The sequence below is a fragment of the Camellia sinensis genome, chromosome 1, assembly GCF_055761805.1.
Source record: "Camellia sinensis isolate YWXY chromosome 1, ASM5576180v1, whole genome shotgun sequence".
Lineage (NCBI taxonomy): Eukaryota > Viridiplantae > Streptophyta > Magnoliopsida > Ericales > Theaceae > Camellia > Camellia sinensis.
Genome location: NC_138961.1, coordinates 196,144,589 through 196,162,529, shown reverse-complemented (window position 1 = coordinate 196,162,529; position 17,941 = coordinate 196,144,589). Strand labels below are relative to the sequence as shown.

At 33.3% G+C, this 17,941-nt stretch overlaps 1 protein-coding gene across 1 annotated transcript; it reads right to left on the bottom strand.

Annotated features, from left to right (window-relative positions):
- Window positions 1-724: 724 nt before the first annotated feature.
- On the bottom strand, window positions 725-8,000 carry LOC114270967 (cation/H(+) antiporter 2). The gene is made up of 4 exons (XM_028212596.2): window positions 6,848-8,000; window positions 5,675-6,100; window positions 4,308-4,795; window positions 725-1,501 (listed from the first exon to the last, which is right to left on the bottom strand). Exons 1-4 carry the CDS (start codon window positions 7,880-7,882, stop codon window positions 1,228-1,230), a joined length of 2,223 nt encoding a protein of 740 aa, XP_028068397.2. The 5' UTR covers window positions 7,883-8,000; the 3' UTR covers window positions 725-1,227.
- Window positions 8,001-17,941: the final 9,941 nt, after the last annotated feature.

Here is a 17,941-nt window from a genome sequence, read left to right as displayed (position 1 = left end):
TGTCTAAGTGGCTTTGTTTGGAATTGGATTTTTAATGCAGAATACAAATTTTAAAAAATTGTGAGTTTTGATTGAAGAACAAATTAAAAATTATAAACAGTAATAACCTTCATATAAAAATAAACCTTCTCAAGTTATAAATGGTGAACATTCTGTGATAAAAATGGTGAATTTTGCAGGAAAAAAAAATCAAAGATTTTGGGAGGGTTTCCTAATGAATGTATTCTATTTTTTCAACTGATTTGGAGCAAAAAAATTTATTATTTTTGATGATGTGGCATGTTTGGCACCTATTATTTTTCTTGTCAAATTTGACAACAAAAACGACATCTATTATATTTGACAAGAAGAATAGTAGGCCATTAGAGACCATTTTCTTTGTCACTTTTGCCAAGTTATAGTTTTGGCAGCTCCATTGGAGACGCTCTCAGGAAATTTTTTTTAATATAACGGTGATACCATTTACATGATATCACCGTCTAATAATAACTTGTTATTTTTTCTCTTACGTATATGTGACAAGATGATTAATGGATTTATTCTTCCCGTATAAGTTTATTATTAAATGGTGATGTCATACTGTATCAATATTACATTGAAATTTTACTCACAAATTAGAGTCCAAAACTCCAGCAGCTTTCCAATAGAAATTATGAACCATAATAATTGGGGTTCCAGATTCAAATGAAAAGATTACAAATAAGCACATAATTCTGAATAAAAATTTTGTACAAAAATTTTATTATATAGCTTTACTCGTACGGTTACAATTGAGTCAGTTTTCACAACTTTACACATAACGACTATGCTGCAAACAGAGAAAGAGGGTACAAATTAAACAAATTTTGATCTCTTGAATAAAAAATGAGATGAAAGCTTTTCTTTCATTTCTACTCAGATTCTTCTTCATTCTACAAGTTTGAAAAAATTGAATGGGAAAGCCCAAGAAAAAAAAAAAATTGAAATTATCTTTCTACAAGTTGGTGATCCTATGCAAAACCCCTACACGAAATGAACTTCCCCATCAAAACATTATATTGTTTTAACCATCCGATGACCAGAGCTCAACCAATACAATCTTCACTTATACTGCAAATGCCATGAAAATTGTGTGACATTACATCGTTCGCCTCAAATCAGAGAATTTGCAGCCACATCAAAAGAAAGTGCAGTTAAAGATGATGAACTGAATGGGATTGGCGATAAGAGTATATATACCATGAATTGCTATTGTTCATCGTTTGAGATCCTATGTTGTTGAATCACCAAAACAGAACCGCTCAGGTCGAAATCTGTAGATGCCAAGAGATCTCCAACTGTGCCCAGCTCAGGACACTCTTCCCAGTCACTCATCGCCGAGGTTAAGGGGGAATGCCCTCTCCCACCTTTTCCGACTATGAATAGTGAGTACATGTCCGCCATGTCCCTTAGCGCCGCTGCTGTTTCTGCCCCGGTTTCCACATACTTCTCTACGTATCCCACCTGACCCGATGTCACGTACCTAATAATTAACAACCATAGTGTCACAATTGATGACAATAAGAACATCTTTTGTTAACCACATACCACATTGGTTTATGAAGATCTTCAAATTAGACTGCTAGGCTAATATGAAAAGTTAAACTGTGTTTGAATTTCAGATTTGTGAAAGAAAAAAAGGGATTCTCTAGCATTTAGTCAATACATATGTTGTTAGTTTTTTTATAATAAAACATAAAAAATAGGATAAAATTTAGTCTCTACTTCATTTCTTTTTTGCATCTTTTTTTTTTTTCTCATCACAAATTTAAGATTAAGATACAATATTGTGTGTATGTAATAATTTTAATGTCATGACGAATCTTAAAATATGAATGCAAGTGGAAAGGCCGATAATGCTATGAAAAAACACACTAAAAACCATGGAGGAACATTTAGCTCATAATGCTACATATTTTTATCAAAAAATTGAATATGAATGACATTCACTCATGATATCCATGGTAGCAATGGTTGTTAGTATGCAGCACCGTAAGTTCAACCTGGTTTGAAAATGTAATCACACAACATGGTTTGAAAATGTAATCACACAACATTATTAGATCTTAAAAATAAAGCAAAATAAATAAATATAAAAACAATATGCATCTGGACTAAAGGGTCTAGTCAAATACAAAGGTCTATTGAGATTAAGTTCGATAATTAGATCTATTCATCTTTTAATCTTGTGTTTTACAAAAGTCATACTAATCTAATAATTATAGTTATATAATTTCATCATATTTGTAAAAATAAATAAATTGACAATTTATTATGATTATTTTTTTAAAAAAATTGATGATATCATCTGTCAACCTATTTTTTGAAATCAAAAACAAAAAATATGAAGGGTAAATTACACTAACATCCCCTGAGGTTTATATTTATTATAGTTCTTCCCATCACATTTTGAAAATTACATCTCCCTCCCTGATGTTTAAAGTTTCATTACAGATTCTCCCCTCAGCAATTTAATTTTTTTAAATACCAATTTGCCCTCACTGGGTAAATTACATTGACACCCCTCACATTTTAAAAATTACAATCCCCTCCCTAAGGTTTAAAGTAACATTACCAATTGCCTCCTTGGTTAGTATTAGTTGGAAAAAAAATTAATTAAAAAAAAATTTTGTTACTAAAATTTTTAAATTTCTGTTTAAAAACCAACGTAAACTCATTTTTTGAATTTATATTTTTTCCTCAAATTTACAAACTGAGACAACTATTTATAAATCAAAAAAATTATCAAACAAGTTTTTATGATAGTTTTTTAAATTTTTGTAAATATAAATTGAAAAATGAAAACGAAATGATTACCAAACAGACTTTAGATGGTAAAAATGTCGTAAAATTACAAATAATTAAAAAAGTTATCAACGTAAGAAATGATTTATCAAAAGATTTTTAGGCTATGCATGGTTTGATTTTTAGAAATTTTTTTTTAAATTAAAAATTAATTTGGTTAAAAAATAAAAAATAAAAAATAATTATCATTTTAACTTTTGGGCAAGTTATATACATATGTATGGCTGTTTCAATTTAATTTGTAAAAAATTATTTCTAACTACTCGAAAAATAAAAATTATATAAAAATGATAATTATTTTTTATTTTTTATTTCTTAACGAAATTAATCTTTATTTTTAAAAAAAAAAAATCTAAAAATCAAACCATACATAATCTAAGAATCTTTTGATAAGTCATTTCTTACGTTGGTAACTTATTTAATTATTTGTTAATTTTACGACATTTTTATCATCTGAAACCTGTTTGGTAACCATTTCATTTTCAGTTTTCAATTTATATTTACAAAAATTTTAAAAACTGTTAAAAAAACTTTTTTGATAATTTTTTTTGTTTATAAATGGTTGTCTCAGTTTGTATATTTAAGAAAAAAACGCAAATTCAAAAAATAAGTTTATGTTGGTTTTTAATCAGAAATTTAAAAATTTTACTAACAAATTTTTTTTTCAATTAATTTTTTTTCCAACTAATACTAACCGAGGAGGCAATTGATAATGCTACTTTAAACCTTAGGGAGGGGATTGTAATTTTTAAAATGTGCGGGGCGTCAATGTAATTTATCCAATGAAGGCAAAATTGGTATTTAAAAAAATTAAATTGCTAAGACCATCTCCAACGGTGAACCAAACTTTGCATTAGATTTGAAATTTGGTGAAAAAGTCACTTTTTGAAGCTCCAATGGTTTCACCAAATTGGTATCAAAATGAGAATGGAACAAAAAATTCATCAAAGTGAGAACAGGCTCCAGATTTCACCATTTCACTATGCGTTACCGTTGAGGTGGGCCAACCAGTCAACCAACCGGTTGTCCAGCCGGTTGACCAACCGATCGACCGGTTCCCTTTCAAATAGGTAGGTTCAAACCGGTCAAAAAAGTTCAAACAGGTATAAAAAAAAAAAAAAAATTTGCCTTACCGGTCGACTGGCCAGTCAACCAACCGGTCGACCACTTCCCTTTTGATGCACGGTTAGAGCAAATGGTATCAGATTGAGAAAATTGACTTTTTTTTATTCAAATTTGGTGAAAATTTTGGTTTACCGTTGGAAATACTCTAAGGGGAAATCTGTAATGAAACTTTAAATCTCAAGAGAGAGATTTAATTTTCAAAACGTGAGGAAAAACTGTAATAAACATAAATTTCAGGGGTGCCAGTGTAATTTACCCAAATATGAATAAGTGTTTGTTTTTTATTCATAATTTGTGTTTGTTACTCCAGCGGTGAAATTGCTTGTGAAATGCATAAAACTCAATCCCCGAAAACATACCTGTTATAGAACTCAGTCAAGACAGCAGTGTCGGCTTCATTCTCCGTCTCATGATCCGATATCGCCATCAAAACCTCCTCCTCCCTATGCGCGACATTGACCCCAACATTCCTATCCTTGGCCGACCCTGGCAAAAACCTTATTATCGTCAGGTTTATATGATGATCCATCACCAGCCTCCTACTAAATCCCAGTGCTTCCCGATCATCCGGTCCCCCGAAAAACAACGTCGACACGTGCTGCAAACTCTCCGATCCCGAAGCCACAGTCTTCCCCGTCAGCCCTCTGTCCACCAGAATCGCCACAGAGCACTTTGCGTGCCGAAGCACCTTCTGGTTCGTCGTCCTAATTCCTTCCTTTCCTGTCTCCATTTTTCCGTCTATTCGTCGGTGTTTGTGGAAGTGGAGGAGGATGATCGAGGCTCGCATGTCCTCCGCTCGATCGCACACGTCCGAGCACATGCTTAGAAACGGGGACACCGCTTTCACCTGTTGCAAATTTGAGTGTGAGAAAAAACACACAATTGTATTTCATTAGAGTAAAAATTCAGTTGAGGGTGATGCCACGGATAGAAAATTATTAGGTATTTTTTGAGTATCACATATTTATATTCTTTCATTAATTATTATTTATCATATATTTTTATATTTTTTAATCACTTAATATAAAATCATAATTTTTTTTTTTATCAATCATAATATTATAAAATATTATGTCATCGTACTCTAAAATTATCCAATAATCACTCAAATAATATGAGGGTCAACTCTTTTGTCAAAGTACAATTTGCCACATATACATAGAAAACAAAAATGACATATGGTCTCTTTGAGAATAGATTATTTTAATTAGTTGTTTAGTATTTTGATCATTTTAACTTCATTAAAAAAATTATATTTGGAATGATTGTTGACTTTTTTGTAGTTAATTTAATAATTGTGAGAGAAAAAATAAAATGATTACAAATTGAATATTTTAACTTATTTTGTTTTTTATGGGCGATTTTAGTCAAATAGCCTCTAGTCAAATAAGACCATACTGTAGGAAATCATTTTTTATCTCTGTTATTTTAATTGATTCAATTTTAATAATGAATTTCTAATTCTATCTCAATTTAATTCAATTAATCATAATTTTTACTATTTTTATGGAAAATATACACAAAGCAACATATGTCATGGTTTTATAGATAAATTTATAAAGTTGTTCTAACTTAATGGGTTAGCTTAACCAAACTATTTTCCCTAAAAAAATCTTAATCAATGTTACCAATTAAATTAAATTAAATTAACATAAAATTAGAAATCAAAATCGAACTAGCTAAAATGATCAATGTAATTTGCTTAAGAAAAAATTTCTAACATCACCTGGTGAACCATCACTCCGGTCTCGGAAGTGAAGGCGTCAACGGCCTCATTGATCTCGGTGACATCGTTTCCACCGTAGCTCTCTTCGTCGCTGAGCTCGTCGTCTTCACGCTGGTGGTACATGAGATCACTCTTGGTCTTTTCGGGGAGCTCGACTAGGTGCATTAAGTAGGGGGTGATTGGGCCATGTTCGTTGCCTTTGAGGGCGGCAATGAGGCCAACCATGGTGGAGACGTGGCGGGGGTTGTGTACGCAGGCGAGTAATCGGAGCTCAATGTCTGGATCTTGCCATTCTAGGGCTACATGCCTGTAACCGAGAGAGTCACCTTCTCTTCTCACCATGAATGCTATCATTGGCCCCACTATCAGTGTGTTGAGTATTATTGTTACCAGCATTAAGCTGTAGAAAAGTTGACCTGTAACTACCTGCATTATAAATGATGAGTGGAAATTACACTTTAGTAAGTTACCTATCATTTACTCAATATCTTTTTATTCTCCTCCAAAAATAAAAGAAAAAAATTATACTTTTTGACCTTGTATATGTCAAACTTTTGGAGATACAAGAAATTTGTTATTTATTGAGTTATTAGTTTATTTCTATTATATTACATCTCTAATTTTTTGTAATTTTTTTTCATAATAAATAATAAAATCAATTTATAAGTTATATCCAAAATAACTCTTGTATACATATAATTGATTGATATATGTATCTATCAAACAATCTTAGAAGACCAAAAATGGTTTAAATTTGAAGTGTGTCAACCCGTTTAATTTTAAATTAAATTTAAATCTATATTATATGATTAATTTTCTACTTATTTTTTGATATCCTTTTTCTGGCATATATCAAAAGAACACATTAATGCATTTACTTCCAATGACCACAAAAAAAAAAAGGGACGAAAATTTATTGTTAAAATAACAATATATAAACAAAATTTTCATGAAGACTTTTCATAGAAAATAATGTAACTAGCACTATATTAACACCAATTAAATTTAGAAACACGTAAATCAAATAAAGAACTACAGACAGTTTTAAAATCCATACGAGATTGTTTTGGTATTTGACGCTACAAACCATTTTTTATAATCTATTTATTTATTTTTGTTCAATTCTGTTTTTAGTTTTTGTAATTTACTGTAATATGATAAAGAAAAACTTACTTTGCTTTGAAGTCCAATAGACAAGGTGACAAGATCAACATGCCCTTTCACATTCATAACAAAAGCGAACAGAACACCCTCATTCAGCGGAATCTTCAAATAAGAACAAGCAACAAGCGTGCCAGTGATCTTCCCTCCGAGGCTCAATAAAATGACGATGACGACAATGCTGAGGTTGGTCAGACTATTTATCACACTAATATTCGCCTGGAACCCCATGTACCCCAAATAAATTGGGAACACGAAATTATGCACAGAATAATTCAGTTTCGCCAACAACGTCCTCGCGGTTTTCCCACCCTTGGGAAACATTGTACCGATCAAGAAACAAGCAATTATACTGTTAAACCCAAGCATTTCAATCGCCATAGCGGTCACAACAATGACTGACAAAATCCCGAAGGCTTCTGCGTTTTTTAAGTGTTTTTGGTTTCGGTTCCTTCGGTTTAGCCAGTTGGCGAGGTACATGTTGAGGACGATGACCGCAACAAGCATTGTGAAGGCGAGGCAACCGTAGAGAACCCATGTCATGAATCCCCACCCGTGTTTGTTTCTGTTGCTGAAAACTAATAAAACTACGGCGTACATGTCGCTGATTAAAGAAGAGGAGATGGCTAAGCGCCCGAAATCTGTGGTGGCGAATTTCCATTCGGTTGCTAGGCAGTTTACGATAGGAGAGGCGGAATTGGACAAAATTACTGCGATCATTAATGCCATGATGGGCATGGAGCCGTGGGCTCCGGTTTCGTGGTAAATGAAGGGGGTGATGACGGCTGCAAAGATGGTGCACATTATGCAGCCCCCACCGGCTATGACGGTTGCTGGACGGAGGTTGCGGACTAGGTAAGGAACGTCGGTTTCGAGGCCCATGAGGAACATGATGATTATCCGGGAAAACAATGCCATGGTTTCGTAGTAGTCTCCGGCGACATCCTGGAAGAATACTTTTTTTATGTAGGGTATGCGTGACAACCCTGTGGGACCTAGCACGAAGCCAGACTGTGACAATGAACACATCAAAAATAAATGTAACATATGAGTAAAAAGTGTTGATAAAAAAAAAAACTCAATTCATATATTTTGATTTTCAATGTTTAATTGTCAATTTAGTTCTCAAAATAGAGAATGTGTCTACAAATTGTATCTTTATCTGGTGCTGATTTTTCAAACTTCCCATATGTCACTTCTAGTTTTCAAAATACAAAACATAGCTGGTTTACAGACTCTACAAAAATAAAGAAAAAAATAAAAAATTTACCCAGAATTTTGAATCAATGCCTTGGATTCATTTATGAAATAACCTCACAACAAAAATATGTACATCTGCAATATGGTACAAATTATGATTGCTTATTATGGTTTCATAGACTTTTCCAATACAAAATGTGGCTTTATGTGGTCCCTAAGCGTAACAAGGTCCAAAATTAATGATAATTTAAAGATATTTTTGGCATTTGATTTTTATTTTTTTTCAGATGGGAAAACCACAGAAATTAAACAGAAGAAAGAAGCCTCAAAAGACACCAAGCCGAACCAGAGGAAGAACCTCATCTAGACCCTATGAACGTCCATCTCCACTGCCATGGGAGCGAGTGAGCAACAAACTTTCCTTGCCGACAAACATGTCAAGTTTGGGGACAAAGTAAAGATACATTTTCCTTTGTATTTTGGGATCAAATAGACACAATTGGAAGGTTGGGAATCAATATAGCTTTTGTATATTCTGACCAGCAAAAGTGTATTTATCCCAAGATTTTAATTGCTTGTAAAATGTATAATAAAAAAAATAACAATCAAGCAACACAAAAGTAAAACTTCTAAAAAAAATGAAGAACAAGGACAAAAAAATAGAAGGCATAACATTTTCTAACCAACTATTAACAAGCAATGGAAGAGCCAATTACCACACTTCGTTATATGCAAAAGCAAAAACAAAAAGAAAGAAAGAAAGAAAATTCACAGAATAAACACAATTTGTATAGGCATTTTAATTTAATAAATGTGTAAAGTGTTTAGAAGACGTACTTACGAGAATATGAGCAATGGGCCCAGGTTGCCCAAATGGCTTCAACAAAAGTTGAAAAAAATGCGAGAGAACCAAAATCAGGGAAACTTGCATCCCCATTGTTAGGACCGGGTTGAACAACTCCCGATTGCATGCCACCCGCCGTGTAGCGTCCATTTTTGCAAGGCTTGAGCTTTGTTTTCCAAATAAAATAACTACTACTAATCAATAAGAAATAAACTAAAATCTTATTGTATTTTTGATTATGTGTCCTATATCTATATAGATGTAGTCAAGAAAATATTATGTTGGAGAGGATGGTGGGAGAGAAGTGGGAATGGTAGCGTAGCCCTTCCTCTCCTCTCTTCCTAGACCTTCCTGCGAAACTTTCTTTTTTCTCTCTCTATTTTTCTCTATTGCTGTCATGGGGGAAAGGGGGACGCAAAAGCAAAGGGGAGAGAGAAATGATGGTGGTGGTAGAAAGTTTTGCTTTGCTATCACATCCCTTTTTTAAGGATGGAGGGCCGTGCTTAACGGATTATACCTTAGTAAATATACAAGTTTTTTTTTATTAAATATATAACCTAAGAAAGGTTTCTCTTTAGTCCATTAAAGAGTAATTATTTTATACCTTTAAAGATATTGTCACGTGATGCCTTACTATCTTATGATTGATCATCATTTTTATAAAAAAATTGAACGATTTAGATAATTAAAGTGAGGCCACAGTTTCTCAAAATTGGAGCAAAGCTTTATCCAATCAAGCAATATATTTTATCCCTTTTTACTCCTATGTGAATTTACTTTACAAACATCAAAAACAGGACATATTTAAAAATTAACAAAAAAAAAAAAATAAGAAAAAGAAAAATATCATATTGGTGGCACAATTTTACAAATTAATTGAGGAAATAGTTGAAAATTTAATTTCTCTCCAAGATTAAAACTATTAGATTCAATCAAATTGTTTGGAAAAAATATTTAAAAAATAGTTTTCTCCAAGATCGAAGTTAGTGATTTTATTTATTTATTTATTTATTTTATCAAGTATGACTTTGTTAAATATTATTTGTAAATACTGTATAACAAATTTATTTGTAATTTTAGAAATATTTTTTTAATTTATATATAATTTTTTCTTATAATTTTAATATCTATATTTTATTTTATATAATTTTTAACATATACTGATTATGATTTCACAGTTTAAATTGAATTGACCTAATGGTTGAATGAGTAACTTTGACTTGATTTCTTTTTGAGTTTGTTTAATGGTTTGAATTTTAGATTATTGCTTGAAAAAGAGACTCCACCAATCCAGGTAGACACATCCATGACTTTGTACCACAATAGTACACTCTCTAGTCACGTAAAAGTTATAAGGGCTTTGATAGAAAGCCCTTCAATCACCACTTCTACCACTGCATACATATATGGTGGATGGTAATTGGAGAAAAAGAAAAAAAAAAAAAAAAAAAAAAAAAAAAAATTGACCAATCATGTTGAGAGGGGTTCAAAGGGGATAGAAGAGAGAGAGGGTCTGTGTTGGCTTATTTTTCCTACGAAGGAAAATATCATAAATGCGAGCGTGCCAGCAAGGATTGAAAAATCTTTACAGATTAAATTCAAGCCAATTATCAAGCGATTGTGTTGACGGTTCTTTTGCCTCAACGAAGAGGACTTCAAATTTGCCAAGTGTAGCGAAAAGAAAAAGTAAAAGAAGAAAAAGGGACGGAGAAAGATGATTGAGTGAACAATCAAAGTAATAATTATTTACCTCTACTCCTATGCTTCGAAAAGAAAGTGCATAAAATGCTTCGAAATGAAAATGCTGAAAATAAATGCTTCGAAATATAAATCTATGTTAAACTACTCCTAAGATAAGGAAGATAACAAGAAATATTGAAATCAATTGTCTTTGATTTAAGTTCTAGATCCTTTTCAATGTAGCCATTAATGGCTATTTATAGAAGAAAAAATACAGCAATAACTACTTAGTAACTACCCATTTCTTCCATCTTCATTCTTGTCTTGCCATGTGTCCTTCCACTCATCCACTTTGTCCTCCCACTCATCCACTTTGTCCTTCATATTCTCCATTATCTTTATAACTTCTTTTAACTTCCAAATGAATAAGAGGATGCCACGTGTCCTGCAATTATATAAATAATAAATAATAATAAAAATTGCAGATTTATGGTGTTAACATTACCCCCCGCGGCCCTTAAAAATGATGTTTATTTGAATTTTTGAAGGGCCGAACCAAGCACATGACTAACCTAAGCAGCAAAGTGCTTCGAATGATGTAACAACACCAATAAAGTGCTTCGAATGAGTATGAAATTATGACTAGATGACTCGAATTATTACTAATAACAAGCTTCGAAAGTGATATAAAGGACCAAAATCATTCTTCGAAGGTCGATGGAACCGACAAAAGACGAATTACATCCTCAAAAATACTCGACAAAGCTTCGAAGGTTCACAACCACCATTATTATTTCTTCGAAGCTGTTGTTGATGCAAGATAGAGTGCTTCGAAGCTTACAAAATTATGGCAAAACGGCTTTCGAAACTGTTTTTGGCCAACATTGTGGTTATTCAAAACTTATATGTTCTGGTTCACACATAATTAATGAAAATATTAATTTTGTGCTTCGAACTAATTATTAATTCTTCGAAGACACCAAAACTGTTGTTCTTCGAGCCAACTTATGATGCCAAAAACAGGCATTATTCGACAACTAATTAATTGTCATTTTACATATATTTGAAGAGATGTACACATTTCGAAAGTTTTCAAAGTTTTATACAGTTTCGAAGGTGAAGTAATCAACCTTCGAAACAACTCTTGATGTTTCGAATGTATCTTCAAAGCTTTATACAACTTCGAATGTGAAGTAATCAACCTTCGAAACAACTCTTGATGCTTCGAATGTATCTTCGATGCTTTGATTGTGTACATACAAACAATTGGCCATCAATTTGAAAAGATAAGCCATTCTCAGCCATTTATTTAAATGCACAGGCTTTTTCTAGCCAAGTTCATGCATTTTAAATGGTCATCCCTTGTTCTTAGTGCTTCGAACTCATAAGAACAATTTGTTAATTTTATTAGCCACATTATCATAATTATATTTTGATGTGAACCACAAATCCAAAAAGGATTTTGAACACCAAAAGTCATGGTATAGTGTGACCATGAAAATTTATATTTTTTGACATTTTGAAAAATGTCAAAAATTTTGAATTCATGAACAGTGGCTTGTTCATTATTCTTGACCATGTTTGTTTTAAAAACATGACTTTTGCCGAATAGGTTTTCATAATTATTTGGCAAAGTGGGTTGTTTTTCCATGTTAGCCATTAATGGCTTATGAAAATCACCCATAGATATATTATTTTCATGACTTGACTCTCTAAAATTTGGTTTTTGGACCCCTCGAGTCATACATGGAACATCATTCTTAGCCAAATTTGGCTCAAGAACATGCTCTTTCGTTGTGTTAATTTCATAATTTGGCTCTTTTAAAACGAACTCTTGAACCCCCCGAGCCATTGATGAAATCAATTCTTTGCTTTTGCTATTTTTAACCATGGAAAAATTCTGAAAAAATTCAACAATTCCGACCATTAAAGCCTCAGTTAAAGACTTGGTAGTGAGAGTTGATAACTCATCATTCCATTGGCGAATTTTCATATCAAGTTGATGAATTTCTCCAATTAAATGGTGTCTTTTTCCTTCCACCAAATAATATTGTAAGGGATGAAAGTTTATTTCATCAAGAAAATGGATCTTTTCTTGAAGATCCAAAATTTCTCTTTCACGCCAATATATTTCATATTGACAAGTTCGAATGGCGAAATCCAAATCGTTTGTCATTTCTTACACTTCGAGTCCCACCGGGCGTGCCAAAAAATGCTGGCTTATTTTTCCTACGAAGGAAAATATCATAAATGCGAGCGTGCCAGCAAGGATTGAAAAATCCTTACAGATTAAATTCAAGCCAATTATCAAGCGATTGTGTTGACGGTTCTTTTGCCTCAACGAAGAGGACTTCAAATTTGCCAAGTGTAACGAAAAGAAAAAGTAAAAGAAGAAAAAGGGACGGAGAAAGATGATTGAGTGAACAATCAAAGTAATAATTACTTACCTCTACTCCTATGCTTCGAAAAGAAAGTGCATAAAATGCTTCGAAATGGAAATGCTGAAAATAAATGCTTCGAAATATAAATCTATGTTAAACTACTTCTAAGATAAGGAAGATAACAAGAAATATTGAAATCAATTGTCTTTGATTTAAGTTCTGGATCCTTTTCAATGTAGCCATTAATGGCTATTTATAGAAGAAAAAATACAATAACTACTTAGTAACTACCCATTTCTTCCATCTTCATTCTTGTCTTGCCATGTGTCCTTCCACTCATCCACTTTGTCCTCCCACTCATCCACTTTGTCCTTCATATTCTCCATTATCTTTATAACTTCTTTTAACTTCCAAATGAATAAGAGGATGCCACGTGTCCTGCAATTATATAAATAATAAATAATAATAAAAATTACAGATTTATGGTGTTAACATTACCCCCCGCGGCCCTTAAAAATGATGTTTATTTGAATTTTTGAAGGGCCGAACCAAGCACATGACTAACCTAAGCAGCAAAGTGCTTCGAATGATGTAACAACACCAATAAAGTGCTTCGAATGAGTATGAAATTATGACTAGATGACTCGAATTATTACTAGTAACAAGCTTCGAAAGTGATATAAAGGACCAAAATCATTCTTCGAAGGTCGATGGAACCGACAAAAGACGAATTACATCCTCAAAAATACTCGACAAAGCTTCGAAGGTTCACAACCACCATTATTATTTCTTCGAAGCTGTTGTTGATGCAAGATAGAGTGCTTCGAAGCTTACAAAATTATGGCAAAACGGCTTTCGAAACAACTTATGGCAAAACGGCTTTCGAAACTGTTTTTGGCCAACATTGTGGTTATTCAAAACTTATATGTTCTGGTTCACACATAATTAATGAAAATATTAATTTTGTGCTTCGAACCAATTATTAATTCTTCGAAGACACCAAAACTGTTGTTCTTCGAGCCAACTTATGATGCCAAAAACAGGCATTATTCGACAACTAATTAATTGTCATTTTACATATATTTGAAGAGATGTACACATTTCGAAAGTTTTCAAAGTTTTATACAGTTTCGAAGGTGAAGTAATCAACCTTCGAAACAACTCTTGATGTTTCGAATGTATCTTCAAAGCTTTATACAGCTTCGAATGTGAAGTAATCAACCTTCGAAACAACTCTTGATGCTTCGAATGTATCTTCGATGCTTTGATTGTGTACATACAAACAATTGGCCATCAATTTGAAAAGATAAGCCATTCTCAGCCATTTATTTAAATGCACAGGCTTTTTCTAGCCAAGTTCATGCATTTTAAATGGTCATCCCTTGTTCTTAGTGCTTCGAACTCATAAGAACAATTTGTTAATTTTATTAGCCACATTATCATAATTATATTTTGATGTGAACCATAAATCCAAAAAGGATTTTGAACACCAAAAGTCATGGTATAGTGTGACCATGAAAATTTATATTTTTTGACATTTTGAAAAATGTCAAAAATTTTGAATTCATGAACAGTGGCTTGTTCATTATTCTTGACCATGTTTGTTTTAAAAACATGACTTTTGCCGAATAGGTTTTCATAATTATTTGGCAAAGTGGGTTGTTTTTCCATGTTAGCCATTAATGGCTTATGAAAATCACCCATAGATATATTATTTTCATGACTTGACTCTCTAAAATTTGGTTTTTGGACCCCTCGAGTCATACATGGAACATCATTCTTAGCCAAATTTGGCTCAAGAACATGCTCTTTCGTTGTGTTAATTTCATAATTTGGCTCTTTTAAAACGAACTCTTGAACCCCCCGAGCCATTGATGAAATCAATTCTTTGCTTTTGCTATTTTTAACCATGGAAAAATTCTGAAAAAATTCAACAATTCCGACCATTAAAGCCTCAGTTAAAGACTTGGTAGTGAGAGTTGATAACTCATCATTCCATTGGCGAATTTTCATATCAAGTTGATGAATTTCTCCAATTAAATGGTGTCTTTTTCCTTCCACCAAATAATATTGTAAGGGATGAAAGTTTATTTCATCAAGAAAATGGATCTTTTCTTGAAGATCCAAAATTTCTCTTTCACGCCAATATATTTCATATTGACAAGTTCGAATGGCGAAATCCAAATCGTTTGTCATTTCTTACACTTCGAGTCCCACTGGGCGTGCCAAAAAATGTTGGCTTATTTTTCCTACGAAGGAAAATATCATAAATGCGAGCGTGCCAGCAAGGATTGAAAAATCTTTACAGATTAAATTCAAGCCAATTATCAAGCGATTGTGTTGACGGTTCTTTTGCCTCAACGAAGAGGACTTCAAATTTGCCAAGTGTAGCGAAAAGAAAAAGTGAAAGAAGAAAAAGGGACGGAGAAAGATGATTGAGTGAACAATCAAAGTAATAATTACTTACCTCTACTCCTATGCTTCGAAAAGAAAGTGCATAAAATGCTTCGAAATGGAAATGCTGAAAATAAATGCTTCGAAATATAAATCTATGTTAAACTACTCCTAAGATAAGGAAGATAACAAGAAATATTGAAATCAATTGTCTTTGATTTAAGTTCTGGATCTTTTTCAATGTAGCCATTAATGGCTATTTATAGAAGAAAAAATACAGCAATAACTACTTAGTAACTACCCATTTCTTCCATCTTCATTCTTGTCTTGCCATGTGTCCTTCCACTCATCCACTTTGTCCTCCCACTCATCCACTTTGTCCTTCATATTCTCCATTATCTTTATAACTTCTTTTAACTTCCAAATGAATAAGAGGATGTCACGTGTCCTGCAATTATATAAATAATAAATAATAATAAAAATTGCAGATTTATGGTGTTAACAGTCTGGAACATTTTTCAAGTTATAAATTCGACTTCACGTAGGGCATTGAGGTGACCTTTTTTTTTTTTTTTCCCCCTTCTTCAAACTAAGTTATAGTAGGCCCAAATGGCCCTTAATAGGAAGGGAATAACCTCATAATCCTCCCACAATGGTTGAACTCACAACCTCCACTATAAGGTTAGAAAATATATCATGGCACATAATTTTCACTTAGAAATGCCAAATTTTTTAAAATCTGTGTATAAGTACCCATGAATGTGGTATGTGGACTTTGGTAGGAATGGCAATGGGGTGGGGCGGGACCGAGGATTGCTCTCTCCGTCCCCGATCCCCGACAGTATGAAATTCTCCGTCCCTGGCCCCGATCCCCGGCGAGGAACCCATCGCCTCCCACCCCCGCCCTCGACGGGGATCGGGTTTCCCCGACCCCGAAAAACCCCCGACGGTGAGACATACACACACAAACACACACGCACATAGGCATCTGCAAACACACACACACACACACACACATCTGCAGATTTGAGTAGTCATCATCATCACACACACGCGCACACATCTGCGGATCTGAGTCGTCGTCGTCATCATCACACACACACACACAAACAGATTTAAACAAAACAGATCTAGAAAATGAGATCGTCGATGGAGAGACTTGAGATCGACGATGGAAAAAATAAGATCCGAGGTTTTTGTCCTAAGTCGATGCCGTCATCTGTAGATTCGAGGCTGGACCAGCGGTGGTGGTGGTGTCGATGACTAGTATGCGATCAGCAGCAGAAGGGGAGAGATGAGAGAGCAAACGAGGTGTGAAAGAGAGAGAGAGAGAGAGAGAGAGAGAGAAGAGTCGGTGACTGTGTCGTCGTATCGATAAGAGTGAGAGAGAGAAGAACGAGAGAGTAAGACAGTTGAGAGAGAGAATGAGAGTTGAGACAGTGAGTCAGTGAGAGAGTTGCAAGAGTCAAAGAATTAGCGAGATATATATATATATATATAATACAACTAAACACACAGGTGGGGATTTTTCAGGGAATTTCGGGGCGGGACCGGGACCGGAGGACCTATCACCGTCCCTGGCCCGAAAATTATTGGGGATGTATTTTTTAATACCTGCCCCGGCCCTATGGGGAATAATTTTCGAGAAAAATCCTATTTATCGGGACGAGGCAGTCTGGGTCCCCGTCGGGCCGGGTTTTTATTGTCATCCCTAGACTATCGGCTCAGTTATGCTTGGCTAGTTTGGGATGCCAACGATTAAGTTAAAATAGTTAATAAAAATTAAAATAATTAATAAAATGAAATGTCATATTTAAATTATAAATATTTCATTTTTTTTTTCTCATGACTATGAAATCAACTATAAAAAAAATATCAACTATCATCTCAAATATAATTTTTTTAATTAGGTTAAAATAATCAAAAAAATAAACTAAAATAACCAAGTTTTCAAACAGAGTGTAGTTTTCATGGGCACTACACTAAAATAAAACCCTAACCCCTTTTAGTGCATATTTAGTGGCATTACACTAGTGTCATGTTTTGGGGTGTGACACAAACCAAATTTAATGAGGCAAAATCCGCAGAGTAGATTGAGACAGAGATAGATGCAGAAGTCCAACAATTCTGAAATTGGTGAAGCAAATTTGATTTTTGCAGGACAAAGAGGCGTGACCCAAATAATAAAGTAAGGGTTTATCATTTTTTATCTTTCATGTCATCCTTATCTACCATCTACACCACAAATTTGTTGTGCTTTCATCTTCTACTATCAGAGTTCATTAGTTGTTCTTTCTCTCTTTCTCACTCTCATCAAACACACACAATACCTCTATATTTGTCACTTATTTATGATCTTCTTGTTTTAGGTATAAAACTTGATACAATCTGGAAAATCTAATCTTTTAGCTCATGAATTTATTAATTTTTATCTTTTAACATAAAAGGTTAGTTGTGATTTACTATTATTGTATTTATGTTGTGATTTTATATAATGTCTTGCAAGTGTCTGTTTAAATGCTTCAGTGAAATTTTACATTATTTTGCTCTGTTTTTATTTATTTATTTATTTTTACCCTTTTTCTGTTTGTAAGGATAAATAAGATG